The 27,925-nt window shown below is 41.2% G+C and overlaps 1 protein-coding gene across 2 annotated transcripts; it reads left to right on the top strand.

The window, feature by feature from the left end:
• Positions 1-74: 74 nt before the first annotated feature.
• Positions 75-26,794, top strand: ccdc186 (coiled-coil domain-containing protein 186). Of its 2 annotated transcripts, none has more exons than XM_084343051.1 (16): positions 75-199; positions 1,831-2,806; positions 3,221-3,347; positions 4,668-4,796; positions 6,245-6,457; positions 6,596-6,715; positions 7,779-7,883; positions 8,703-8,801; positions 10,081-10,167; positions 10,263-10,405; positions 11,763-12,018; positions 12,396-12,585; positions 14,374-14,454; positions 14,711-14,939; positions 20,659-20,878; positions 23,455-26,794. In XM_084343051.1, the coding sequence occupies exons 2-16, from the start codon at positions 1,887-1,889 to the stop codon at positions 23,536-23,538; spliced, it is 3,003 nt and encodes a 1,000-aa protein (XP_084199177.1). In that variant the 5' UTR covers positions 75-199; positions 1,831-1,886; the 3' UTR covers positions 23,539-26,794. The 2 variants fall into 2 exon arrangements, with proteins under 2 accessions (XP_084199177.1, XP_084199176.1); XM_084343050.1 differs by having other exon boundaries at positions 14,374-14,472.
• The last annotated feature ends 1,131 nt before the right edge of the window (positions 26,795-27,925 follow it).

Below are 27,925 nucleotides of genomic sequence, written 5' to 3'. Positions count from 1 at the left end.
ACGTCAGACTGACGTCACATCTCACTGGGCTCTGATTGGTTCCTATCACCTCGTCGTTTCTCCCGCAGTGGCCATATTTGTTGATGTGTCATATCAAAGTGACTTGTTGGGGCTCTCAGCTGGTGAGACAGAAACCTCAAAGTTCCTACTTATCCCGACTGTCTCCGCATTGAACTACACCATGGGGCTCTCATAATCGGTGGGTGAAAATATAACCATCTGTATTTGTCTTTTATGCTACATGCTAGCGTTAGCGGGCAGCGTTACTCGTAGCGAACGCCTCTCTTATCAACGTTAGCTCGGCTAGCTAGCCAGCTAAAGTAAGCTGTGCCTCCATACAATATGTCAGTCTGCAGTCTAGCGTTAAATCAATTTGAACCACCCTTTCTATAGCTGGCTCTGTCTCAGCGTGCGCTCCGTGTTACGCTAGGTTATGTGTTTTCCTCACTGCCTTGCCGTGGCTAACTAACGTGAAACAGCTAGCGAGTTAAAGACAAGTAGGGAGGGCTAACGTTAAATGAAAGTGTGGATTAAACGGTGGTAAATGACGTTACAAAGGACACATGGGCCCGCTGCCTGCTAACTACCCGATAAATGGACACTTAAAGGGTGTGTCATTAACGTTAAATGCTTCTGACAGGGCGACACCTGTCACAAGAGCATCAACATCATTGCATGTGTTTTAAGCTAACTGTTATTCTTTCCCTACTTAACCTGGGAAGCTTGATGGTGTTGCTGTGTGTAGCTTTAGCACAGGTCTTTCAGGTTGTACTGCAAGACTTACAATTTCGATCCCTGTTTGTATAATTGAACAGAAAGGGGACAATGTGCATGGAGAAGATGGTGTTACAAATGCTGCTGGGGGATTTTGCATCAGGAAACATGGTGTAACAGAGGAAGGGGGCTCTACCATAACATATTATCTTTCAGGGACAATAAACCAGGAAGCTGTCTTACAGCTATTTACAGTCATCTCTTAGTGAATATTAACACAGTACATGCTGACAGAGCCATTTTCCAGCCAAGGAAATATTGCATAACTGCTGAATGCTTGATTTGTGAGGTTCAAGTTAATATCTTTAGATTGAGACTGAGCTACTTTGTTTACAGCTTTAGTGAGCTTAAGCCTTTGGTTATTTTCTCCCATATCCCTAAGATAAACTAAATAAGTGTTATCACACTACTACATAAAAGTCTCAGTCTTAAAAGTAAAAGTGAAAATGGAATCAAATGTTCTGCCAGCCCTTCAGAGGTGCTTTGTTTTATTTATTTTGTCATATTGCTTTAATATTAGACATGGTTACAAAAGTTGTATCTAAGTAAGTAAAAACATATACAGTTTTACTTTACACTTGTCTCTTACACTGACGGTGTGTTTTATCATGAACCAGAAGTGAATAGTTTGCTCATTCAGTTGAAGATGAATGCGGTGAGTCTGGTTACTAATCTTGAATACCTATCCATGTTTAATGACGTTCTGTGCCACATGTTCAAGAGTCACTACGTCACATATGTTGACAGGACCACACCTGATAGTTTCTGTCAAAGAAAGTGTGTTTGTCTGCTGGGCATGCCTTTGAGTTACATGTTCCTTTTGGCGACAGATAACAATTTGAAGCTTATTGTTTGGATTGCCAGAGTTACTTCCTGGCTCAACACAAGGACCAGAAAGGCACAACATGCAGAAAGCACAGCCCTGCTGCATTAGCGAGATCCAGGAATTTGAGGCAGTTCACAGCTGTTGTCACACATTGGATGAAAACCAAAACAGTTCAGTCTTTGCTCCCACTCAGTCTCCCTCTCTCCTCTGCTTCTTCCTCTGTCTGCCAGATTTGAACCAGAGAGGGACCACGCAACAGCCTGGTCCTGCTTTACATACGCACACGATGGAAGGATCAGAGGTTGAACCTGCGTCGGAGCCGGTGAATCAGCTTCACAACAGCACGTCTAACGTAGACGAGGAGGAGCAGATCTCCCACAACAGTGCAGATGATGGAGACAAGTGCAGTCAGGCAAAAGCTGAAGCACAGCTTGACAGTGAATTAATCGAGACTGCGGCAGATGTTCAGATGGACACAGAGACAAAGTCAGAAGCTCTATCGTGCAGTCAGGAACATGAAGAGGGGAGTGAGCTGGATGCTGATACCGGCAGTGGTAGCAGTCAAGTTTTAAATGAGGCTGGTGGAGCTTTGGTAGCCCCAGTCACCACTTTAGATGATGTGGTAGAAAGCTCTCCTTCTGTTCTTGAAGGGACAATAGAAACCTTATTGACTTTTGATGAAGTGAACGATTCTCATGCCACCGCTCCAAACAGCAATGAGCAGCCATCAATCTCGGTTAAAAATGGTTCCACGGAGCCGTCGCCTGCTGGTAATTGCGGTTCAGCCGAGAGTCCATCATCCGTCCAAAGCGCCTCTAAAAACTCCCCCACCGACTCTACAACCACCTCTGGGATCTCTAATGGCCCGTCTACCCCCAGTTCTGACACTGTCAGCTCCTCGCTGGCTTCCAGCCCGCAAACCAGCGGCGAAACCTCAGCCCCCTCTCATTCCTTGTCGAGTCCGTATGACACTGATTGCAGCCGAAAGCTCATTTCCCAGATCCAGCGCTCGCTGTCACAGGAGTCACTTCTGGATGAGCTCGAGTCGGAGCTGCTGGCCTGTCAGCTGCCTGAGGGCGAAAGCGGAGGTGAGAGGAAAGGGAGCCCAACTGTCAACGGAGTCCCTACAGACAAAGAGGGCTGCATGATGGTCTTTGAGAAGTGTGTGCAATACAAGTACGCACAGCAGGAGAAAGCTGTTCAGAGGTAAACCGTTGTTCTGTTCTTTGCAGTTGATGCACTGTGGTGTCAGTTATGTATCTGGTGTATCAGCCAAGATAATCTGATACATAAACATTTTAGAGCACAGCTATATGTACAATACTTGGATTCCATCATAATAAGGCAGTTCAGCAAAGGATTACCCTATTTGCTAATTGCTGTGTTTTTTCTTTTTCTTTCACTTAAGTTGCATTAAATCTGGCTGAAGCTAACACAAAGGAGTATTGTTTTAGAACCAAAGCAGGGTTTTTTGCAGTGATTCAAGTGCACTTTTTGGCTAAATGACACAGAACAACCTGCATATTTCATAAAAACAGTCAAGTTTTTCAGTACTTTATGGACTTGACCTAAATAAGTATTGTATGCTCTTGTGCGCGTTTTTCATATGTGTGTGTATAGGTTGCTCGAAGAGAACAAGAGGCACCAGGAGCTGATTCTGGGCATCTGTTCAGAGAAGGATAACATGAGGGAAGAGCTGAAGAAGAGGGCAGAGACAGAAAAGCAGCACATGGCCACCATCAAAAAGGTTCGTTTCATTCTGTATCGTCTGTTCAGTTTGTTCACGGTCATATGGCATGGAGTGTTTTGGAACACAAGCACAGACGATGCGGTCTGTATCTGTCCCTTGGTCCAAAACAAGCCTATCCTAAAATAATGGGCTTGTTGGTCATGCATGAAAACAATGGAAGCCTCTATAGCATATGTTTGTCATCAACAAGGAAGTGCTGTGCTGCGATGTTTTGTCTGACTTCCTGCCTGTGCTGGACATTGACTTCTGCTAACTGTGATCCAAATATTTCCAAATATTTTCATTTTTGCTGGATAATGTTTAGTGTTTGGGACTGTCACAGCTCAAAGACAGGAAAAACTTTGCTCCACAGCAGCCTTAAAAAATTATACAAACACTCATCAGAGCGCTGCTTCTGACCAGCATCCAAAAATATGTCTTGATACAATTTCCTCATCAAAAATATAGAAATTGCACACTTGACATTCATATGGTTTTGATTTGGTGAGAAAGCAGGGATATGGTAGAATCATCCTTTTAATATATGGAAATTTCAAGGACCAATTTACTTCGCAACACACCATACAATCAGAGGACAAATTGTGTGTAGCAACACCGGTCACAGTGACACTCTGATTCAATTAAATCTGGGGTCTAGCTCTGTGTTGCTGGTGATTAAGTAAGTCAAACAAAGCAGCGTGGTGGGTGAGAAGAAAAGGACACAGAGTTCTCATTACTCGCATTAAGCATGCTACATGTGAATGAATGGCTGTATTCATTTGTGTTGTTTAAATGTCTCACTGTGTCCTGACCTTTGATTTACTCAGCTCACCATTTACAGTACATAGGACTCCAGAGCACTTTGCTATTCATTGGATCTTTTCTATTCATTGGACACCAGCATCGTTGTTTCCATAGAAAGAGCTATAATTGATTCGTGCTTTCTAGGCAACAGCGTTTGTTTAAGCATTGTGCAAGCAAGAGGGTGGAGGAGGGAATTTTATGAGATACACCCAATGTATGCTTGGATCCCTTTTCATTTTTCCTCCAACCATAGATTTAAGCCAGAAATGTCTATTACTGATTAATGCCCCTAAAACTTATCTTCCCAGAGTAATTTCAGTCATATTTCACTGTACAAGCATCCATATTTGAGGTATAAAAACGATGCCAAACTTCCCTTCCCTTCCCATCCCTCTTCCTGTCTAGATTTGTTTTGCCTACCACAATCTTGTCTCAGGTGTCATCCTGTGTAGCAGGTTAACCTACTGTAGGTGAGGCCCAGGCTTACATGTTGCCCAACGAGTTGCTAACCCTGCATACACCCTGTTTCTGTAGTTGGAGGGCAGGGTGGAGGAGCTGTTGAAAGAGCTGAAGGAGTCGCGGGATAAACTGATTCACCACGATCATTCAGCTAAGGCCGCCCTCCAGCAGATGCAGAAGGAAACAGCCTTCCGGCTAGAACAGGTATAACGGAGTGTATTTTTGATCTATGACAATTATCATAGATTTTTTTTTCTGATTTCAGTTCTAGAAAATTACATTTCTATTTTAATTTAATGTAAAGTAGTTTTCAGTTTTTGCCCAGGATCCCTTCAATGTCAAGTAATGCAAATTAAAGCTATGAACTCTTGCATAATTTCCTGACTTCTAAAAGTGACCTGATATACTGAAGCTGTGAAGATGATTAAGATTCTCTGATCCAAACAAGATACAGCAACAGACATTACTACCGAATATATTCAGGATACTTACAGATATACTTCTGAGATAATACCGAGTATGTGAGCTGAAACTACAGATCATGTGGTCAGCTTTTCAGAGAGACATGGACAGCTGTTCACTCAGACAGTTAATGAAGACATTTAAAACCACCACACATCACATTGAACTCTTTATCATCCACAACACATACAGGATCAGGATCAGTGATCATGCTAAAGTTTTATATGGCTAAGATAAAGGTTATTCACAACAGTTAGTGAAGACACTGTATCCCTGTATCCCTTTTAAGATGTTTGCACAAAACTATCAGCTGAACGGTCAAGGTTTTTGAACACCAAACTCTTGTTATTGCAGATTAAATCGTTTAAGCGAATACTGCAGGAAAGCACATTTTTCATCCGATAGTTTGCACACCTGGTTGACACCACGTAGGCTAACTTTCTCCTTACAGTTTTGTCACACTTCTCAATTTTTAATTTCACTGTTCAGTGAACAATATGAAGTAGATTTTGCACTCAGACGCCACCTTAAAGCCCTTTCCTTTTCCCTTTTATTAAGATGGTGACCCAGTCCTAATCGACTGTTGCCCCAGAGGTTTGAAACATTTGTCATTTTTTAGACTCTGTGCCACCTGGCTGATTATTTTTAACTTTATGTAGCCTGATGTACAAAATGTGCTGTTTTGTGTAATATTTAAAGCACATAAATGCACACACAGCAACTCTCTACACAGTTTGCCCATCCTTCTCTTGCTCTCCTGAAAGTCCAACTTGTTACAGCATGCAGTGAAGATGGGAGAATAAAACTGTCGACTGAGAAACCAAAAAATGGCACATGAGCGTTTTGTTGGCATGAGGAATGAACACACCAGTGTGACCCCAGTAGAGAAACCTGAGTGAACCACCAGGGTGATAGTGAGGTGTCAGTATAGGAGGTGTAGCACAGCGTGCCCTGGACTGAAAAATTATTCTCTAAAGGATCCAATAACAAAAGCAGTTTTCATATTAAGGCAACATTATGTAGAAATTGGCATTTTGTGCAGTTTGGCGCCCCCACAATTTCTGAGTGCAACACTCTGTCCCAGGTCTGTTACGATTGACAATGATTTTGAAGCTGTTATTTTAAGGGGACAAAGTTGCATAATGTTGCTTTGAGTTATATAAACCTTATTGTATGAACAACCATCTCAGGTGAACAAGAAGTGTGACGAGGCACGCCAAGAGAAGGAGGCCATGGTGATGAAATACGTGCGCGGGGAGAAAGAGGCCCTCGACCTGAGGCGGGATAAGGAGAGTTTGGAGAAGAGGCTGAGGGAAGCCACCAAGGAGGTGGACCGCCAGGCCCTCCGCGGAAACCAGCTGGCTCAGGAGAAAGGCCGGCTGCAGCAGCTGTATGAGGCTAAGGTAAATGGTTACTGAATCATTGGGTAATCAGCAGGAGAAACGCATTAAGATTAGTTATTTAATATGTATCTCAGCTCATCTAAAGTCCTGTTAGCCTCCGATTTTGTTCCTGCTTCATCCATCTCTCTGCGTTCTCAGGAAGGTGAGGTCAGCAGGTCGACTCGAGAGGTGGAGAAACTGAAGGAGGAGATCAACTCGCATCTTATCAAGGTCAAGTGGGCCCAGAACAAACTAAAGAGTGAGGCAGATGCACACAAGGTATTGTAACTGTGCTATTTTTCTACTTATCTTTGTTGAACCTGTTGCTTATCAGGCAGAACTGCAAACAACTTGTAACCATCCACAACACTTTCGATCTTTTCTTGTTTTTGGTTACTAAAAAACACGGAGCACTACATTTAAATGACTTGTTCATAATATCATTGTGCTTTGGATGCTAGTTGGGACATGGGTATGAACCTGAATATGCTGCAGTCAAATTTTAAGCAAATGATGCGCTAAATACATTTAGAAATTTACATATTTACATGATTACATAGAGTTGTTGCAGCTCCAGTATAGAGTGTATACAGTACATTGTCCATATAAGTATGAAAAAACCCATTTAACATTTCTGGTTAATGTTGGTTTTCTTCATATAGTCTAGACACTATGTCTGTTGTTTGTCAAAGATGTGCGCCTGCTGGGTATTTCCAGGATATAAAAAAAACTTTCCCCTCAGTCATTTTATCTGCAGCCGCTCCATAAAAGACATGATTTGATTCGGGGATGAAATGAAATGGGGTGAAAATGGTACAGTAATGATCCTGCAAGGAAGTCGTCGTTAACATTGTTGCTATTTTTAAAAAATAGAAATAATGCTTTTTTTTTTAAACTGTCTCCAGGCCAATACACGACTATAAACAGAGGGAAAAGCAAAACCTCAGTAATTGTTCGCGGCCACAGGAGCAGAGCAGCTAATGTTTGTCTTTGTGGTGGTTTGTGTGGTTGATGTGTGTAGTAAATCACTCTGTCTATATGTGTATAAGTGAATTTGTCTTCTACGAATCTTAATGTTGTACAGAGTGTGATTAAAAAAACACTCAATACTTTGATTGTGGTCAATTTTAATTATCAGGATAATTGTGATTGAGATAATCCTGAATATCCTCACATGATTGACATTAAAAAGCCGTCGAGCTCTCTGTAGTACAGTCCTAAAAGGATAGAAATATAAAAAAAAGGATATTTTGATGATCATCTGGAAATATTGCAAATCGCAAATATGTTGGACAGGATAACCGTGATAATCTTTGTTTATGTTCTCTTTATCTGTGTGCAGGAAAGTAAAGACAAACTGAGGGAGACCACGTCCAAGTTGGTCCAGGCCAAAGAAGAGACTGAACAGATCCGCAAGAACTGCCAGGACATGATCCGAACATACCAGGTGTGTGATATTTATCACATAGAAGTATAAGTTTGCTCTTGACTGAGAATGTGAGCAAATAGAAAACACCTGTTTCTTAGAAACATCTGGATTTATTTGCATGGAATGAATAGAGATAGAGATTTTTTGGCAATGTCACAACGTGTGTGCTACAGTCAGTTCGCCTACTCTCTGACTAAACCAACCGAGAGCTCAAATAATTAAATCGATCTAATCTGATTGGTCAGTCACACTTGCATACATGGACTGAATGATTTTATTTTTTGTAGAAATTGAAAAGAATATTTGATTTAATTAAATTAGCTACATTTACTTGGAACATGATTGATTCTACTCTAGATGAAAGGCAGTTTTCATTTATTCCTTATGATGGTAGTAAAGAGCTGCTGTAGTTTTCTCTGTGGTGGAAATATTCATTGGAGCTACTGTGTGCTTTCACCAGCAGCGTGTTATCAGAGCATACACAGGCAGCAATGCCAACCTTTTAACAGAACAAGATTTCAAGCTGAAATGATTGGACATGAAGCTTCCAAAGAAAACACAAATATGACATATTTGTTTAGTATATTTAAAAAGGAAAGTGTACTTTAATTTAGAATATATAGTGAAAAAGACCAGGAAAGGAGTTGACTTGAACTGGAACCAAAATGATCTTTGTTGCAAACAGAGAAATTATGTTTTGGTGTCTCTTTTTCCTCTTATATTTAATAAATCGCTGCTTCTCCCCCTCTTTTAATTGTTGTTGTTTCAGCCATTGCATTCTGTCCTTCGCCCAGCTTATTGTCTTGTTTTTGCATCATTTACCCCTCACTCCTCCAGGAATCAGAGGAACTCAAGTCCAATGCGCTGGATGCTAAACTGAGGGAGACCAAAGGAGAGCTGGAGAAACACAAGCAGGAACAAACAGACCAATTAGAGGTGACAACCGCTGTGCACACACACAACAACATTCTCATAAGCTTGAAGTGTTCAGTGAGTGGGCACTAAAAAAATCCTGAAGCAGCATTACCATAAACACAAGTTGTTTACATGCTTGCTGCATGTCTGCAGACAAACTTGTCTGTTTATTTTGTTCCCTTTTATCTACCTTAATTCTAAATTACATATTCTGCCAGGCCATTATTCATCCTTTTATTGATGGTCCTAATGCCAGTAAAAAATGTTTATTTTGTTTCAGCTGTTTTCATCAGTTTGAAAGGTATAATTGGCATAAGTGGGAATGAGTAACAAGCTGGCACATAGGCTCTACACACAGGCGCAGACATGGACTCAATCCAAACACAATGGCCTGTTTTTCTCTCTGCCCCATTCTGGGGGGAATCACGCTTTAAAAATAAATGGCCTGGAAATAATCAATATGAAGCTGTGGAGGAAATCACACATTTCTTGCCCTGATTCCACCGGCGGGTTCGTTTATCCCAGGTGTTTACAAGTCCTCAGAATGACTGTTTCACAAATAATCAGGCGTTAAATGGTCTTAAAATGGTCTTGAATTAAAAAAAGAAAGATCCTACTTACTTTTGTAAGTATTTCTGTCAGTATTTTGGTCATATAAAAGATTACCATGATTAACCTCAACTCTGTGGTTTTAAACATCCGGTTATCCAGGTGATGTACAGTATGTTACAGGCTTGTCACTGATAGTTACTGACTGATTTAGGACAGGACCTCGTTTTTGGCAGATATCGCTGCCCTACTGGTGGATAAATTAGTCCAAGCCGGTGTTTATTTTAGTATGTGTGTTATGCTCAAGTTATGACGGCGCTCAGTCATAAATAATGCAAACAAAACAGTTGAGTTTCCATTACTGTGGTAATTAAGATGGGATGGGAAGGGAAGACGGAGACAGTAAATTTGCTGGCATCTCCATTAATGGCACGTTGTCTTGGATACCAAAAGCAACTAATAGCTTCCTGGAAAAGTTAAGTAGGATTTGAACCATTAATGGCTTTGTTTAAAAGATGAGACGAAACATTATTACTGTAAGTGTTGCTTTCACATGCTTAATGAGTGCATAAGCAAAATAACATTAATGAATGCCACAGTTGGATTGTCAGGAAATATGTATGCTTTTTGGTTGAAGTCGGGTAAAACTATTGAAGTGAACTAGTAGAAGAGTCAAAGATTCAAAGGTTTAGAAACATACATCTTATAATTGTGGATAAATATCTAATATAGAGCTTTTTATATCTGGCAGGTGCACCGAGTGAAAGCCAAGGAGCTGGAAGACCTGAAAAGGAGCTACAAAGAGGCCATGGATGAGCTCAGTACTCTGCGCACCAAGGTTTGTCATGCAGATAAGTGCTTGATTGTCCGTGTGTGCACATGACATCAGCAGGTCAGCCTCAGTTGAATACGTGTCTCTGTGTTGTCCTGCAGTTAAAGTGTCTGGAGGACGAGCGTCCACGCTGGGAGGACGAGCTGAGCAAGTACAGGGAGATCATCAACCGGCAGAAAGCTGAGATTGGGCGCCAGAGAGAGAAAATGGAAGAGATCACTGCGCTCCAGGAACAGCAGGAACGGTACGAACACACACTCACGCTGAACGCTTACTGAAAGTAAAAGCTCAAGCATGGACACATGGATGTATTTCAGGCATGTGTGATGTCAACAGCTCTGAAATCAAAGTCCAAAAATTCTGAAATATGACAAGTTAGGCCATGTATTAAGCTATAATAGCTACTCTGACATTTTTATGTCGTTGTTTCTTGCTGTGAAATTTGTAAAAGTGAGCTATCACGTTGTTAATGCAGGGCTTAGGGCTAAAGCAAGTATATGCTGTATAGGCTGCAGTGAATTATGATTGGCTCTTCCAATTACCCCAGCACATTTTGTGAAAGGCCATATGAATTGAAAGTAGTCCTATCAAATGGCATAATTGGCTGCTTAAGTAGGCAAATAAGTGTATTTTAAAATGATGGATTGCACTTGCAGAGATACGTCTCAGACAGTTGTTTTTAAATTGATTTATAAAGATATTATTAGCTACTTCTAAAATGTTACTAGGAAAGACACTTACACATTGGGGACTTTAGACATTGCTGGGGAAAAAAAAGATAAAATCATTGATATTATTAAAGTACTAAAAGGAAGTACCATTACGTGACATGAGCACACCTTTTGGAAAACATTCAGGTTTTGAGTTAATTTCTCGTTAAAATGCAAGAGGTGCCGTATGCTTACCCAAACCCAGCTGTGCATTTAGGTTATCTTGCAGGCCAGTTTCAGTTCTTGACGTGTCCTCCTGTATCACCATTCAAACATAATTGGCTCTGATAGAACTGCACAGGTTGTAATACAGTTCTTGTCCCTTTTTATTTTTTTAGGCCAGTGACAGATATAGCACACAGGGCAAGAAGGGACTCAGGTCCCTCTGTAGCTATGTGTCTCTGCCGGCCATGTGCAGATGACTTGACAGAGAAACTTTTCCACTTATTTAAATGCTGCTTTCGGTGCCATGAGAAGGTGGCGCCAGCCCAAACTGATTCAAAGAGCTTCTCTTCTTTATTTTCTCTGGCTGTCATTTCGAGCAGAAGGAACATGCCAGCAACATTTTTAGTTGCTGGCAAGAAAAAATGATTTGATACCATCGGGGTTTTTGCTGTCCATTGATAACTTTACTACCAGTGAACATTGTGACCTTCATCCTGGCTTGATGTTAAGCTCGCTTTTGCTCATTTTTGTTATTTTGTAAATCACAATCAAAGCAAGCAGGCTTATTAAGTATATTTTCCTTTTTTTCATACACTTCTCATAAATAATTGTGTCCCTAATACTAGACATTTCACACGCATACACAAGAAGGGAAGCTCTTGGTCGTCCGCCCATTTTAATGTGAGTCTTTATTAACACCTTGGCAATCACTTTTTGTTCACGCAGTGATAAACAGGAGATTACGTCTCTTCGAGAGGAAGTGGACGGCCTGACCGGCCAGATGGCTGACCTCCAGCGTGATGTACAAGGCAGCAGGGAGCGCGAAGCCGAGCTGCTGGGTTTCACCGAGAAGCTGAGCAGCAAGAACGCCCAGCTCCAGTACGAGAGCAACGCACTACAGTCTCAGCTGGATCAGCTCTCCAGCAGCTTCACAGAGCTCAAAGGGAGGCTGGAGGAAACCAGCGGGCAGCTAGATGACAAGGTCGGGAATCCTGATAGCAGAAAGGGATAGAGTGAGATGTATAAGTGATACATGACTAAAACAGATGGCGGAATACAGTTCACTAAAATTATGTAGACATGCCTTGCTGTTGTCCTTGTTGATTTAAAGGTTATTATACTATAGTGATTTGTGTATCTGTCATCCTCATAACTGCTGAGTTGTCTGCCCTAGAACATACAGTGTCCTTGGATAGTGATATTTTCTGGCTTAACATTCAGAAAAACATGCTTGTGCAATATTTTTGCAATTCAATTAGAGGTTGCTAGACTGTCAATTTTATGTCTGGAACAAGCAGACATAGTCACAATACCTCTCTATCAGGGCATTTATTGCATTATTACTCATATTTTTTGCAGTCTCGGCAGCTGAAACGGGAAGAGATGCTGAGGCAGCAGGAGGTGCAGGGCCTGCAGGAGGAGCGGGCAGCACTGCAGACAGAAGTGGCCCAACTAAAAACCAGAGTTGAAGAGCTGAGGGACGAGCTGGTGACTCAGAAAAGGAAGCAAGCTGCCAACATCAAGGACCTGACAAAACAGCTCACGCAAGGTGAGGAAACAAGCTTACAGTTTTCTGTTGCTCCCTCATGGTGACTGAATAAACAAACTGTGCTCAAAGGACAACACGATTTTATACTGTGTTTATAGTTGCAGGGCCCGTCTTAGCAACTACTTTTCTAGCTTCAAACAATGTTTTGTGGACCTTATTCCCCTTAAAGGCGGCTTGTTTATATGGAAATATATCAAATAACTATTTCTGAGTTCGTATTATTACCTCATATTATAGATATTAACTTTCTGAGTTTTTTCGAAACTGCATACTGCACCTTTAAATTGAGTACAGTCAAATACAATAAAGTACACATTAAGAAGCATTACATTTAAGAATTAAATGTAATGCGCTGTGTGCACAGCTGGTACAGACAGTACAATTCACCATGAGGGAATGAAACGACGGTTACGCTCTGTAACAGCCCAACATGGAGCAGAGTAGTAGAGAAAATGGCTCTCTACGCACCGAGAGCGCAGATTTAAAGCACCCCAAATAACAATTACTCTGACAAAACGCTCAATATTACAGAGTGAGTCATAAAAACCAAGAGACGTCGTGCAGATAGAAACGAATGAAAGAGCTTGGGGTTAGGGAATTTATAATTAGAGCAGTTATTATTAAAATATATCTCTTCCAGATCAGCTTACAATATGAGTGGAAGGTATTGTTCTTGCAACCACATTTATAAAATGTAACCATGTCTTGTGATATTCTCCTTCAATCCACCTAAACAACAAATATTACTGGGACCACTACAGACAATTGCAGAATTCAAATTACAGACACAACACAGCTGTAATGTAATCCAGTGACTCTATCAAGTCGTCATCCACCGCAGTCGGTTTAATATTTAAATAGAAACTATCTTGTGTCACAATTAATGTAGATGGGATTTTATTCAAAGGTTAAAAGCGTTGTATCATTTCCAGCCTCACCAAAGTGGCCGCTGTGTCCATTATCTAATTTCGCTTTGCTGTGATATCTTATCTTTAATATAGAATGGCTCGACTCAGACTGAGACCGTCCCTGCCCAGGATTAAATATCAGGTCACACACTCGGATTTAGAGAAGAAAGTGCAGGTTGATTAGGAACAAGGGAGATGGGCGTGCACAGATAGTTGCGGTGTATCGAGAGCTTATGTTCTTCTCATGCTAGGATTACACTTAATAGAGTGAGCCAGTCTCCCCTAATTGGTTCTCTGGGCACCCAAAGTAACCTTAAAGCATGAAGTTCAGCACCATTATCTTGTATGCACAAGCCTTTCACTTTTAGTTGGCATGTGGGGCAGAGATTACATTTTCATTAGGAGAGCCTCTGATCATTCATCAGCATCGCAGTTACACTTTCTGACTACAGTCATTATAAGCCTTTGTTTATGCATGGAAGGTTTGCTGAGCGTGCACTCTTCTTCAGAAGCAAAAGCTGCATTACATTTATTTAGGCGGACACCTTCACTGAGGAAAAATCAGCAAGTTCATTCAAGCAATGATGCTTAGCTTTGACTTTTCTTGTGCTTTTTGTGCATTTTCTCTCTTCTTTGCTCACACAAAGTCACTGTTTAAATGATTAGTTGAGGAATCGACGAGGATGAGTTTATCTGATTCTGGTAGTTTTTGTGATTCTGTGCAAAGATTTCCTTAATTGTCTTTAATGATATGATTGAACTGAATAGTTGGGGGTTTTGACTGTTGGTCAGACAAGCAGTGAGCTGTTTTCTGACACCTTTTTGGGTGTTCAGACAGTATGAAACAGATGACATTTCTCTACTTTCTCTGCTTCTGCAGCCCGTAAGAAACTGGAGCAGGTTGAGAATGGAGGATGTGACCGGGATGCCAGCAGTATGGGCAGTCGCTCAAGTTCCTCAGGTACTACTCCTGGATTTGGTTAGTATTTAACACACATAGAAGTAAAATAGAAAAAAATCCAATATTCTTGTTTTTCTCTCTATTTTGGGATAAAATTTCTGATAAAGGTATCCTTTATTTACAAAGGGGGATACATAATTCATATACATATTTCTTCTGTTGTTTATGGAAAATAATAGCTTACTACCTGTGCAAAACATGACCAAAATCACATCGATAAACTGTTCCCTAAATTCATCTCCGCTCCACTCGCCAGGCTCCTTGAATGCACGCCACGGTGGCAGCAGTGGTGTTGAAGAGCGCTCACCAGAGAGCCAGTCGGGTCCGTCGGTGGTGGTCGTGGACAGCTTCCCAGAGGTCGACAAAACTGTGCTTGTCGATCGAATCGTCCGCCTGCAAAAGGCGCTGGCTCGCAAGCAGGAAAAAATTGAGTTCATGGAGGATCACATCAAGCAACTGGTGGAGGAGATCCGGAAAAAGACCAAGTGAGTGGCATGGACCAAAGCACAGGGAGCAGAGAAAGAGAGATGGCGAGAACAATGCCGAACTCCTTTTTTTGGCCGTAGAACACAGAGTGTGTCCAGATGTTACTGGTGCAGATGATGGAGGTATATTGTGCTCAAACAATACTGATGGACGGATTCAGTTTAGGAATGCTAGGAAGTGTCTCAGACCCTATAGCTGTTTTATTAAAAGTAGAGCTGTCTCCTTTCAACACAGTGACATATTCAATGTGTAGCCACACAGCATTATAGTCAGCATTATATAAAAAGTTGCTCACTAAGTAAGGGCTAATGCCCAACAAGGAATCCATTTTTAGGAATTAATGGATGGAGGCTAGAGGGTCCAAAGTGCAGCGGGGCCTGAAATACCTGATAATGGCCACCTCGAAGGGCATTATCCCACTTATACCATGGTCCCTTGCCACAGAAAAAAAAATGTTTAAGTTTTTCACAAGCAATAACATTTCCCTGGCAGCACCTGAGGGTTTGACTAATACCTGAAACGGTCATTACAATCCTGTATGTTTCTAATGCAATGGAAACACTCTTCAATAGTTAATACGGTGAACCTTAGACACGACTTGACAACGGGCAATATTTCTAGTCAACTCGTAGAACCCTTGGCTCAGCTGTTAGCCAGAAAGCTAATGTTATGCTAGTAAGATTTAAAGTCAATAACATTGCATCATGTAGACATAGCTAGCCATATCAGTTTCCCTGAGTCAATATCAAAATATTCACAGACAATGATAGTCCATGTGTACTGTCTGCCACACCCTGAAGTAGCAAGATGAATACCAAATAGGATGTGACATGATAGGATGGTGTAGGCTATTTCTTGGAGCTTGCAGGCGCCATCCTGTGGTGTTCAGAGGATGATGCACTGAAGGAATATACTACTGTTTTGAATGATATATTTATATTTAGATACAGGCTTTAGCGCATTACTTAAGAATGGTGGACAGTTAGTCTGAAAGCTCCACCACCGCTTGTTCGTCACCTTAATGAAGTTCAAGTAATGTCACGTGGTTACTTCTGCAGCCACAATCTGTCTGATCTGCCCTTAAAGAAAAGTAGCAACACCTCGTGTGATAACATCAGTAGTCGCTCCAGTGTAGCACAGGAGTGAGAGCCGTTTCCTGCAGAAGTGTTGAGGTGTTAAAGTGTAAAAATCCTTCTGTTTGACACCAATTTTCTTCCTATTTAAACCGAATCCTTAGACACACATATACCTCGCTCCCCGGTACAACGGTGCTTCAGCTGACCTTGACAAACAGTATATGCTTACACACACAGTTTATAGCCCCCTACCGCTTTCTACATCTCTGTCTCTCTCTCTCATCTTTAGATTCAAACTCATGCACCAAACTCCTTATTCGTGACAAACTTCAGTCAGGAGCTATTTATAGTCGAGCCGATCGGGGGAAAGAAGGCATCAGTATGGATCCTTAATGATAGCCCATCTATATTCATGGTCATAAACAAAAGAGAAGGTGTGAAGGACGTCGGAGCTATCTTAATCGCATCATCACTTTATGTATAGGTTAGGCCTTCACATGGACTGTGGGCCGATGCTAGGAGTGTTAAAATTAGATATTTTTTTTCTCAGATTACCTTAAACAGTTCATTAAAGTTAAGTATCACGTCACCTCTCGTTGCCAGATGATCTCTCGGACGTTTCCACGCGGATCATCCCACTTCTCATCTATTTTGCAGCCGTACATTCGGATTGAATGCATTAGCCTCAACCTACATTCAAGAGTTAAGATCGAGGACGAATCCCACGGTTGCCGGTCTAAATTTAGCGCTATAAAATCTGAGCTAAGCGGGGCGGTGTTGCACTACCCAGAATGAGGATGTGAATTTGTCCCTTTTGCCTTTCTGTTCCTTTCCCTCCAGGGCAGCCTGGTGATCACTGGCGAAATAACTGTAAGCCCGAAGCAGGTGATAAAGTGAGAGGAAGAGATGTGGCAGCGGCAACATAGTGGGAAGAAAGTCAATAGGTTAATGTGTGATATACCTTACCAGATCCCTACCTATTTGTTGTATGATCATAGCAACATTTTTGCTTCTTTAAGCTCATTTACTACAGTTTAAGAATAGTACACCCACAGTTTTCTAAAGAATATAGAGTCATGAAGTGTAAGGGTGAAAGCTCTAGGCTGCATTATGGTAAGAAACATCCAATCACAGAGCTTAAAACTCTGTTATGTACAGCGCTAACCACAGGTAAAAGCTAAAAATTTGGCTCTTTAACGTGAACCATTAAATCATCACTCATTCTGGGTCATTATGGATGACCTCGGCAACAATGGCGCTCTGTACAAGCAGCATATTCACGTGATAATAAGAAGTCAAAGACGGGTCATTGGCTGCAATGTTCATACAGTGTATGTAATTTGTAGTAAATGAGCTAAAACATGCAGGAACGACAGCATCATCCTTCAAGGGCAATGATGTCCGTCCTTCAATACCAACACCTGGTTAATATGACCATTAAGTCTAAATGGTCCATTTACGTGACTTGAATTAAAATGACGGCGATACAAAGTGGGAGGAGGACTTTTATTTTAGAGCTCTGTTGTAGGATATTATGGATCCACAGCTGCTGAGCGTTAAGATGTAGATATTTTTAATTGATCCTTTCAAGGTTAGGTGGGATTTCTGGGTTTCTTGACGCTTTTGATTCAAGCCCATGCCTGTGATGTTTGATAAGGATATATTTAGATGTCTTAAGATCACGAGTATCTAAATTTATTGAGCATCAACCAGCCTTCAACATGAAACTGATAATTATCTTTTTAAAGTGGGATTAGGTTAAAACACGGCTTTGATTACTGAAAAGTTTTCAGACCACAGGCGTATCTTTCTTTCTCTGCATCTTCTCTTTCTGTCTCGCCACTTTTTGGGCACCTCAAGAACTATAATTGTATTCCGACACAACATATCCGAGAGCTGCACTGTACCCACAATTGCCACCTTCACTTCATGCATGCTTGCCTTGCCGTCCTCATAGCTTACACTCTCTCCGCTGCGAACAAAAAGACAAACTACTCACAAATTAAAACACCAAGTCATCGTCATTGTCGCTCACACCCCTGCCTCCCTCGTCGACCTCTGCATGCCACTCAGCGCGACCGTGTGGCCACACCCTTAATTTCTGTCACTTTTTTTGTTTTTTACTAAACACTGTCGCGATGGAACTGGGGTCCAAATATGGACCCTCGCAAGTCTAGTCAGAGGTAAGTCTCATTTTGTGTCTGTGCAAGCCCAGGTGTTGTGTGGGTGTGGGTGTGGGTGTGTGTAGATGAGGATGATTTATGATGGTGGCTTCTTTTTAGTGCTTGCATAGCTCCTGTATCCTCTCAGTTCTTTTGCACCATCCCTTTATTTGCTTTATTAGCTTTTAATTGCAAACACTGCAACAAACACTCTTACGATACCACGATCTTCATTCTTGGTGAATGCTTTTACGTTTTTGACGAAGTGAGACTCAAGTGTCTCAGGCTGCTGCATGCCCAGTGGTATGTGCAACACAATTCAGCTATTTTATGTTGGCAAAGGCCACCACCATTAATGCATGGTCTGCTCTGAAAACAGAGGTCACTGGCATGTTTTCAACCCTCCCCACATCTGTTTCACACAGCTTTGCCAGATGTGCGATAATTATCATGCAATCATTTTGCCCTCTATATGATGTCGGATCAATAACCTAAAATGAATTATGATAAATAAAAAAAACTAAGGTTTGCTGTGTTCAAGTTGAGGGGTTTTATAATGCATAACTATTTCCAGTTATTTATTCAAGTAGCTTATATTGTTTCATGCACAATATGAACAGGCTTCCAGTTATGCTGTCTTGTAATGTAACTTTTTATTCGTAGGCTGTTGGACTTATGGATACCTCCTTCCACACACTAAAGCCACATAGGCTTGCTTTCTATGAAACCTGATGTGTGTAGATCGACAGGTGTTTCAAAAATGTGTTGAAATGCGTATTTTGACTCGCATGCAGTACGATGAATTTCCCCAAACTAGGATAATTTTAAGCACGATAGCGGAAACATTTCCCATCTGACTACGCTGCTTTCACAACAATAAAATGGCTGACGAGTTAAACAGCAGGTCCTTTTTTTAGGTCACTCAGTGCTTTAATATTTAAAGAGACAACTTGGAAGTCTTTCAAGATTGGATCCATAAAGTCGTTGCCTTGATTCAGACTCATTATGTATCTGCGCAGAGCAGTTCTGTTGAAGTAGTCTGGTGGCTTTGAACAGCGAGTAATAATGGCATTTTCAGGCCAAAGGAAAATAATCTTAATCTTAGCAAAAATGTCTCATCCCTTCCAAAACTAGTTCAGACACTTGTAATATCAATCTGAGCCTGTCATCGGCAAAAACGAGCACCTTTAATAGACTTAATCTGAAATGCACTTTGCCCCCCGAGGATTATGTTGCAGCTATTGCAGCCGGCTTCGTGGCTGCTGGTTCACTTCCAAAACTTTTTGTCATTTAGATCCCAAACTATGTAAAAACAGGGCCCAGGTTTAAAATACCAGAATAACCCTTCGAGGAAGTAGTACATAAACTGTTGTTTGTGGTATTTATTATTTCTGGTGTTGTTTCGATTCTTGTTTTTAATTTTTGATAGATGGATAGTGATCAGTCGTAGTAGCAGCAGTAGTAGTTGTTGTTGTAGTAGTAGAAATTGCAACCTTAGGTATTCTCGTCCAGTGAATCTACACCCTATTCATCTTCTTCATAGTCTCTTTAAGAGGAATACACATTTTTAACTGAGTGGAGCTCATCCTGCAGCCTCCCACTTTCAAAATATCCATTTGTTTCAGGTTAGTTCTTGAGGTATATCAAAATATTGATTGCCGACCCATCTCATCACATGTACGAGAGGTTGTTGACCTTTTCTGTAGGACCTTACACAACCCTCTTCACCTTCCCACACAACTAATCCAAGTTCCAACCCTCGTTTTATTTTATACGTGTTGCCCGGAGTGACAGAAAAATGTTATGAGTTTCACACATTAATTTCCTCAACCATCTTTGTATCGTGTTTCCCTTCCCTCGGTGGCATATTACGAAAAAGATAATAACGCGGGAGGCAGTAATGAGCTTGAATCACAGTGTCGGCTCTCTCTGGGTGTGTTTTCATCTAAATGGAAACACACCTGCATGTCGCTGTTCTCGGGAAAATTTGACAACGGGAAGTTTGTAGCTTTTAAGCAAATGAATTCTCTTCCCTCCTTCATTTCCTTAAACAAACATAGCCTAACCTCAGCACTGTATTGTTGTTGAGATGAAAATGGATTATGAACATGAAGATTTATCTCACTTTCTCACACACACACACACACACGGCAGGTAGTTGATTAATTTAACTCTGGCAGCCGACTCTAATGCTGCCGATTTCATTACCTTCTCTTCTGCGACTGGCACAATGACTGAATGTATCCAGTGCACGTGAGATCAAGCCATCCCGCTGGAATTACTATTCTAGCGGCGTCCGCTGCTTTCACTGCTGGAAACGGCTTTATGGTTCTGTAGGAGCTCTCCGTGCTCCCGCCTATAAATCCCACTTTCTCCATTTTCTCTGCTCAACAGCCGAGGCCACGCATTCACTCCGTTCTCCCTCGTCCTTTTTGAAGCGCACCGTTTGACTCATCTCCTTCCCCTTTCCCTCCACACAGAATTATCCAGAGCTATGTGCTAAGAGAGGAAACAGGGGCCCTCTCTTCAGAGGCTTCAGACATTAACAAGGCAAACCTGAGCCGGCGGGGAGGCATCATGGCTTCACTCTACACTTCCCACCCGGCGGACAGCGGGCTGACACTGGACCTGTCGCTGGAGATTAACAGGAAGCTGCAGGCTGTGTTGGAGGACACGCTGCTGAAGAACATTACCCTGAAGGTAAGGCCTTCCTCAGCAGGCGTCATACACCGTACCCCTGATTTACATGCGTTAGTAATATTGATGATGTGTGCAGTTTCCTTCCAAGCCTCTTAATTTGCAGGGAGTGTGTAATTGTTTGAGCTCAGATGACCTGAGTGGATAATTAATTGGCTGCGTCAGTGATATGCTCCACCTTTTGGAGCCACACAGCCGGATGTGACTTGACTATTAAAGCACTGCCAACCTCATGTTCGATTCAATCAAATCCAAATACAGAACGCTTTGGTGTGAGCTGAACGTCCTACAAGGAATTTTTATCTGCTTATGAAACCAGGGAGACCATCAGCAAGAAGTCTGACGAAGTTTCTTTATAAGAAATCATCCCGTCTCTTAATACCATTTGTAACGGCAAGAGGTGATGGTCTGATAGCCCACGTTGCTTCAGCTGGCAGATATATTAATTGCCTCAGCAACTCATCGTAAAAACACACTTCATTCAAACTCAACATGATCTAAACATAAGTTACCAAAACGGACTCCCCCTGTGATCCAAGGTCCCAGTTCTGGCTCTACTCTTAACTCTAGGGTCGCTGACTCCACGGGTAACTAAGTCATGAGCCAATTAGCTGACAGTAGGTAGCTAAAGCCAAGGATAGCTAGCAAGGAGCAGCAAGTGTCAGCTACTTTACGTTTTTGGAGCCACCTTGAAAATTCTGGTCATTCTGTTATTGCACAGATGGTGTTCATGCTTGTAAAAGTGTATTCTGCTTTTTTTAAGTGTTTCTAAACACTTTCTTCCATTAATTCATTAATTAACATCCCAAACTTGTGCTTACATAAAAATGACTCTTTGAACCATGGAAAACTAGCCTCGTGCAGAAGCTCATCTTCCTTCAAAGCCATTTATATTACAAAGGTTTAAAACAACTAATTCCAGAGCTGTATACATTACAGCTGAACAGATCCTGACACAGCCACTGTGTTTCGTTGGCGCTACTCTACAGTATATTTTTGTCAAAATGAACACCATTGCTTGAATGAAAATCTAATTTTAAATTCAACTTAATACTTTATCATGATTAAGGATGTATATTTCTGTTGATTTAAATCACAACAGCTTTAAAAAAGAAAAAAAAAAATAGAATTAAACCATTAAATTTACAAAAAGTGATTTGTTTTGCTTCCATAAATGAGGCCCTAGTTAAGATCAATCATCCTGCCTTAACAGCTTTACTTAAACAACAATAGTACATGAATGTTAAAAAAACATCCATTTAAGCCTCCATTCACACTATGTAGCCCTTTTGTGTGAGAGCTTAGTCCAGCGTCTGCACCTGACGGTCTTTTGACCATTCAATTGAATTAGGATTTCAACTAACTGAACCAATTTCCTTAATCATTAGTGTCACATGAATGAATCCGTTGCTCATCTAAAGTCTCAGTTTACAGCAGCAGCCTGTCTCAAGATGTGTTTTGGCCACATGATGCACTGTTTATGTAGCGCCAGGACAGCAGCAGCCGTTTGTGACAAGTTTATTTCTCCACAAAGAAATATGCACATTTCCCAGATTTACAAAGTTTACATTAACCACCGGCTAAAGTGTGTATAAATTTAGCACACTGTTTCATTGTTTCCACATTGTCTAGGTATGTTTAGATTTACTTACTCTATATGTGCTAACACTTAATCACTGCATGTGAGTGGAACATAAAAGTTCTGCCTCTCTAATTGATCTGTCGTTCATTAAAACACACTGATTAATGCAGCTTTAAGTTTGTGCGTTGAAAACCAATTACTTGCTGGTCCATTAGATTTAATGTTGATCAACTGATGTAAATTAAGATTGATGTGTTTACTTCAGGAAGAATTAACTCCAGTTAGTTACAACTTGTTTACCGCCATGTCTGTTCATACTTTATGTAGTGACTTTTCTATCATGCAAAGTGTCAAAAGCATCTTGAGTCTACGTCAAACACAGTGGGTGAAGAACTGCTTCCAAACAGGCTCAGTGTTATGCAACATAAAGATAATGGAAAGCAAAAGAAATTATGAATTAAATCTTCCAGTGCGCCCACATGAACAAGGCGAACTCTCTGTTCATATTTTGCAAACAAGCAGCTCGCTATTGTCTTTATTTTGCCTCTAACTTATCTTAAAGACATCCCGTGTACTAGCCTAAACGAGACGATGAATAGTAAGTAACGTGGGAGTATTTTCTGGCAGCGACTTTTCTTTCAGTGGATGAAAGATGATTGGCAGGAAGTTATGATATAAGAACAATAAACACGGGTACAGTGCAACAAAAACACCGGGATGAAGTCAAATAAAGGCTTCACATTTATATACTTTTCACAATGGAAAAGACACCCACTTACATCCACTGAAAATTTGTCTTCAGTGGTAAAGTACAATCTGCTCCACTCCTGTTTGTGATGAGGTTTATGATCTGCTGTTCCCTGTTTTGTGGCTTGTTCACGACTTTGAAGGTGACACAACATAAAAAAAAGCAGAAAGGCAACCTCAGTTTTTACCTTTTATTATAATTACTTCAACATTGCCTCTGAGTCGTAAAAGTATTCACTCTCTTCAACAGGAGAATCTGCAGACGCTGGGGGCCGAGATCGAGAGGCTCATAAAACAGCAGCGAGCTCCTGACGACAGAGTCAGGACGAAGTGACGCGAGAAATGAAGGACCGAGAAGCACTTGAGGAACCTCCAGCCCACTGTTTTTGAAGGAACAGCGAAACCCTCATTCTAGCGAGATATAAGTAAAGGATTAAACTGAATGTTGTTAAGTGCCAGTAGCACATCAGGCTGCTTCATGGAGGACCTCTTGAACTTTTCGCCCATTTTGTCCGAACATACTTGAACTGTCATCATTCCATCCACATAGCAACACCTCCGTCTCAATATCAGACGCAACAAATCTTCCTCCGGCTGACGTCCTTGTCCCCTGAGCCTTGTCTAGATAAAAAAACTCTTCGGGCAGGTTGCATCAAGCCTGAAACTCTGACTGCCTTGCAAACTGATAGATTGAAGATGCCATAATAGTGAATGTATAGCAAATTCTACCTGTCAGAAAAGACTGATATGCCAATTAGTTCATCCTACAAAAAACGGACTGCGTTCTGGTTTGACTCGCAGCTCTTTCAGCCGTACAGAAACAGAGATGAGATGATCAACGCCCAGCATGCACTCTCTCTCTACTTGTCCCCTCCCGTCTGCCAATAAGCCAAGTGTATTTTGGAGCGACTGCTTCTCCAGCGCCACTACATGGCTATCCATACGTGAAGCAAAAAAATGAAAATCAGCCCCGGCTTTGCGGGGACGTCGCATGCCACCTGCGCATTTTTCATCATATTTTTGCTCTGCACAACTAGCACTTATGAACAAGCTGGTGGAGCAAGGTGCCTCGCATCAGCACACTCACCCATCTGTGTGACACCGGTGCTAGACACGAGGAAGCAGGCTGTGTCTTTGCAGTGTTTCGTGCAGAAAACAGCACCGTCAGTGTGGAAGTATCCAAATGTTAAGCTGTGTCAAACTGAAGAAAATCTATGGCAAATATAATATCATGAGAAGGTTGAAATGTAGAGCTGGTCTTTAGCCATTTTTGAATGTCATTGTTAATTTATTTTAATTTTTGTTGGCTTAAAATTTACATTTTATTTTAGTATGTCTTATTTTTTTGTATTATTACAAAGCTTTCTTTAGAATACTGGGTCTTTGCTTTGAATACCTTGAGCATTTTTGCCTTTCCTTCACTGTGATGTGCTGCTGCTGCTGCTGCTGCAGGAACTTTATTAGTACCAACTTCTTTTAAAGGGATATTTTGGGTTTTTTGAAGTAGGTTGAATGAGTTTCTTATCCATAGTCAGTATCGCATTGCATTGTCTGTTTGGATAAAGATGCAATCTAGGCTACTTTTTGCAACTCACTACCCCTTTTTTAGCAACAGATTTGAAGGACTTCTAGGTAGCCAATGTGCTGTCTTTGGTCTCACTTCACAATAACTCAAAATACACTGTTTTGTTCTAATGTTTACAAATACCAATGTAAACACATGGCTTTAAAGTGCATAACAAATTAATTGTATCTCTTGTAAACTGCGATTCCAGCCCTATCTTTGTCTGAAAAGAGAAAAAGTTACATAGCCCACCTTAAAGTAAGTATGTAATATGTAGCACTTAAGTCTACCATTCACTGACTCATAAAGCCCCACTTTAAAAACTCCGTACTATCCCTTTAATCAGACATGAGCGTCTAAAGATGTTTATGTTTCAGTGCTTCATTAGCATCGTCTTCTCTCAGTTCAAACAGCAGACACGCTCACAGCTTGTAGCGACTTTCTCTGCTCTCGCAGTATGATTTAGTGGAGGGAAAGATCAAAAATGTCGAGGCATTCCTGTCACACCCCTCTCTTATTTTTGTTTTCTCTGTTGTGTCACTGAGTCCGTAGCAGCAAATCAAGCGTAGAAGAGTCAGAAGGAGGACAGGAGATCTGTAGCTGTAGCTCAGGAAGGCCAACGGAACCTACAGAAATATATCCAGGGACAAAGTGCAATCTGTTCCTTGCATTGATTTACTTTTTTTCTTCTGTGCGCCAGTATACTGTCTGTTTTTATGCTTGTGTACGTGCAACATGCCATTGTGCTGATGTTTGAGTATTTAAGTGTCCAAATCACGAGTGTGTGTGCGCGTGCATGGCTGCATGTGTGCCTTTTTTCTTTTCTTTTCACCCTCTCGAGCTCTTGTGTTTATACCTTGCGTACATGCTTTAAGCTGTCAGGGTTTACAGGCTTTAACAGGTTGACCATGAAGTTTGTTCCTCCTCCGAGTGCTAAACATTTATCATCATTTGCATTTAGGCCAGAGTATCAGTCAGCACACACACACAGACACACACACAGGATGAAGGGTAATGAGCAGAGTTTGATTCAACGATACTAAAGTTTTCTTCGGTCTTTACTTGATCTGATTGCTGCCACAAAAGATTAAACCCTCCGTCTCCCTTTCCCTCCCGATCAGAAACAGGCTTTGTGGGTCACGTATGGTTACACGCCGATCCCCTTCTCGTAGGCCCTCGGGCTACGTCGAAATGGCCTACTACGTGAATAGAGATGAAAGTTTCCAGGATTGAGGTCATGGAGTCCTTAAAGCCTCCCTGTGGCTCCGGTGGGTGCTAGTTGTTTGATGTACATCTACTTTTATTTCATCCAAACTGATTATTCTGCTACATGGGATCAGCGTACAGACAGCAGACCTGCAGATCACATCTCGATTCTCCTTTTATATCGAAAACTTACTAACCTTTTCGAAACTCTGAAAAGTTACGCAAGGTTAAAATTGAGGTTTATTTTTCTCATCCGGATCTTTTTGTGCGTCTTAAACGATGTGAAGATGAGCTGCTTGCTGCAAATCAAAGCAGCTTTTTGTTGTTTTGCAGCTCGTTCCTGTCGCAGAAGAAAAATACAACCTATGCAAATCACTCGCATGGGATTTTCTGATTTAACTCTCCATAATTCTCCGAAGCATGCTAATACGTTTCCTCTGATTTTGGGTCACCTGGAAGAATCGCGCTGATCTGAGATTTGACACATTTTCCGCAGCCTTGAAATGAAGCCATGTTGCAGCATTGTGTGAGCGAATGAATATGAAGGAATGGTGTTCAGTGTATACGAGTGTCAAAACGTTAAATGCAAAGTCTGTCATTTTTCTGTTTCTCTTCCTGCTGTGCAATGATTCCTCCTGCTCTGTTTTGTGGAATATACAAACTGTGATTATAATATACATTTGTAAATACGCCATTCTGTAAAAATTACGATGAGATGTTTTTAAAAATGCTGATTCTGGATGATGTTTGTGTGTATATAGATATATATATGGTGTTTCCAGGGAATAAAAGGAGAGTCTAAACTTTCTCTTGAATGTTCCACGCTGGTCTCGTCTCATAAATTTAAGCCTGACACGAACATCTGTTGTCCTGGTTTCAGCTTTTTTAATTACACGGGAACGAGGTGTAATTAAGGTGGCTGGTAAGTTTTGCACACAGATAACCTCGCACTGTAAATCTGTGGGATGTAGCTTTAGGTCCCACTTCAAAAAGCAGCGGCGTCAGCGCAGTGCTGGAGGTCACGGACAACACTGCACCACTGTCAGTCAAAGCCGGCAGCATTTCGGATGATTTAAAAAGCAGACGCTCGGGGAAAACAGCCACAAAACGAAAACAAGTCGAGGATGAACTTTCATTTCACTGACGCTTTTAGTGAACCTGAAAGCATCTTTCTTGTGTGAATGGCCTCCTGTAGTTTAATAAGGACTGGAGTTGAATATAATATGAAAGATTCACATTCACATCATTAAGCAGTTGAAAAAAATGTTGATAGACAAGCGCTCTAACGAAAATAGTGGGAACAGTTATGCAACTGTCCCATCATCCAGATGTTTTTGGTCTTTCTCATTCAACGATGTACAGTGGGAGGAAGCATGAAACATATCTGATAAATACTGCATCAATAACAAACTTGTACAAGTGTCTTTCAAGATGGAGTGTTCTGGTCTGACGTAGATAACTTTCCAAAATAGAAACTTTGATGGATGTTGAAATAAATGTGTTTAATTATATAATGTTATATTTAAGTCAAGATTGGAGAAAACTGAAAGTAACATACAACATTTTTTATTTTTATGTATTTATTTATTGTTTTTGATAAATTCCATATTCGATAAAGAAAAGAACAATTGAAAATGTTCAAAAATAGGAAACTTTGGGGAAAAAAGCCAGAGATGGGGTCTTAAAGTCGCTTGTTTTGTTCGATGAACCAAAGATATTCAATTCTAATATCACATAAGACGAATGAAAGCTGCAGTTCCTCACATTTGTGAAGCTGGGACTAGTTAATGATTTTGCACATTAAAGTCTCTTAACTGTTTTGGGGAGTTTGAAGTCTCAAGTGATGTCACCTGAGTCAGTGTCGGGTACAAGTTTCAAAATAAAAGTCCATCTGGGTGTGGAGTCCTCTGTAGCTGCTCGTAATCTCTGCTTGAGGCTAGCAGCTCGAGGC

The sequence above is a fragment of the Pagrus pagrus genome (assembly GCF_965226575.1).
Source record: "Pagrus pagrus genome assembly, chromosome: 21".
NCBI classification, from domain to species: domain Eukaryota; kingdom Metazoa; phylum Chordata; class Actinopteri; order Spariformes; family Sparidae; genus Pagrus; species Pagrus pagrus.
Note: the sequence above shows the minus strand (reverse complement) of the source record. Positions and strands in the feature narration are given on the sequence as shown.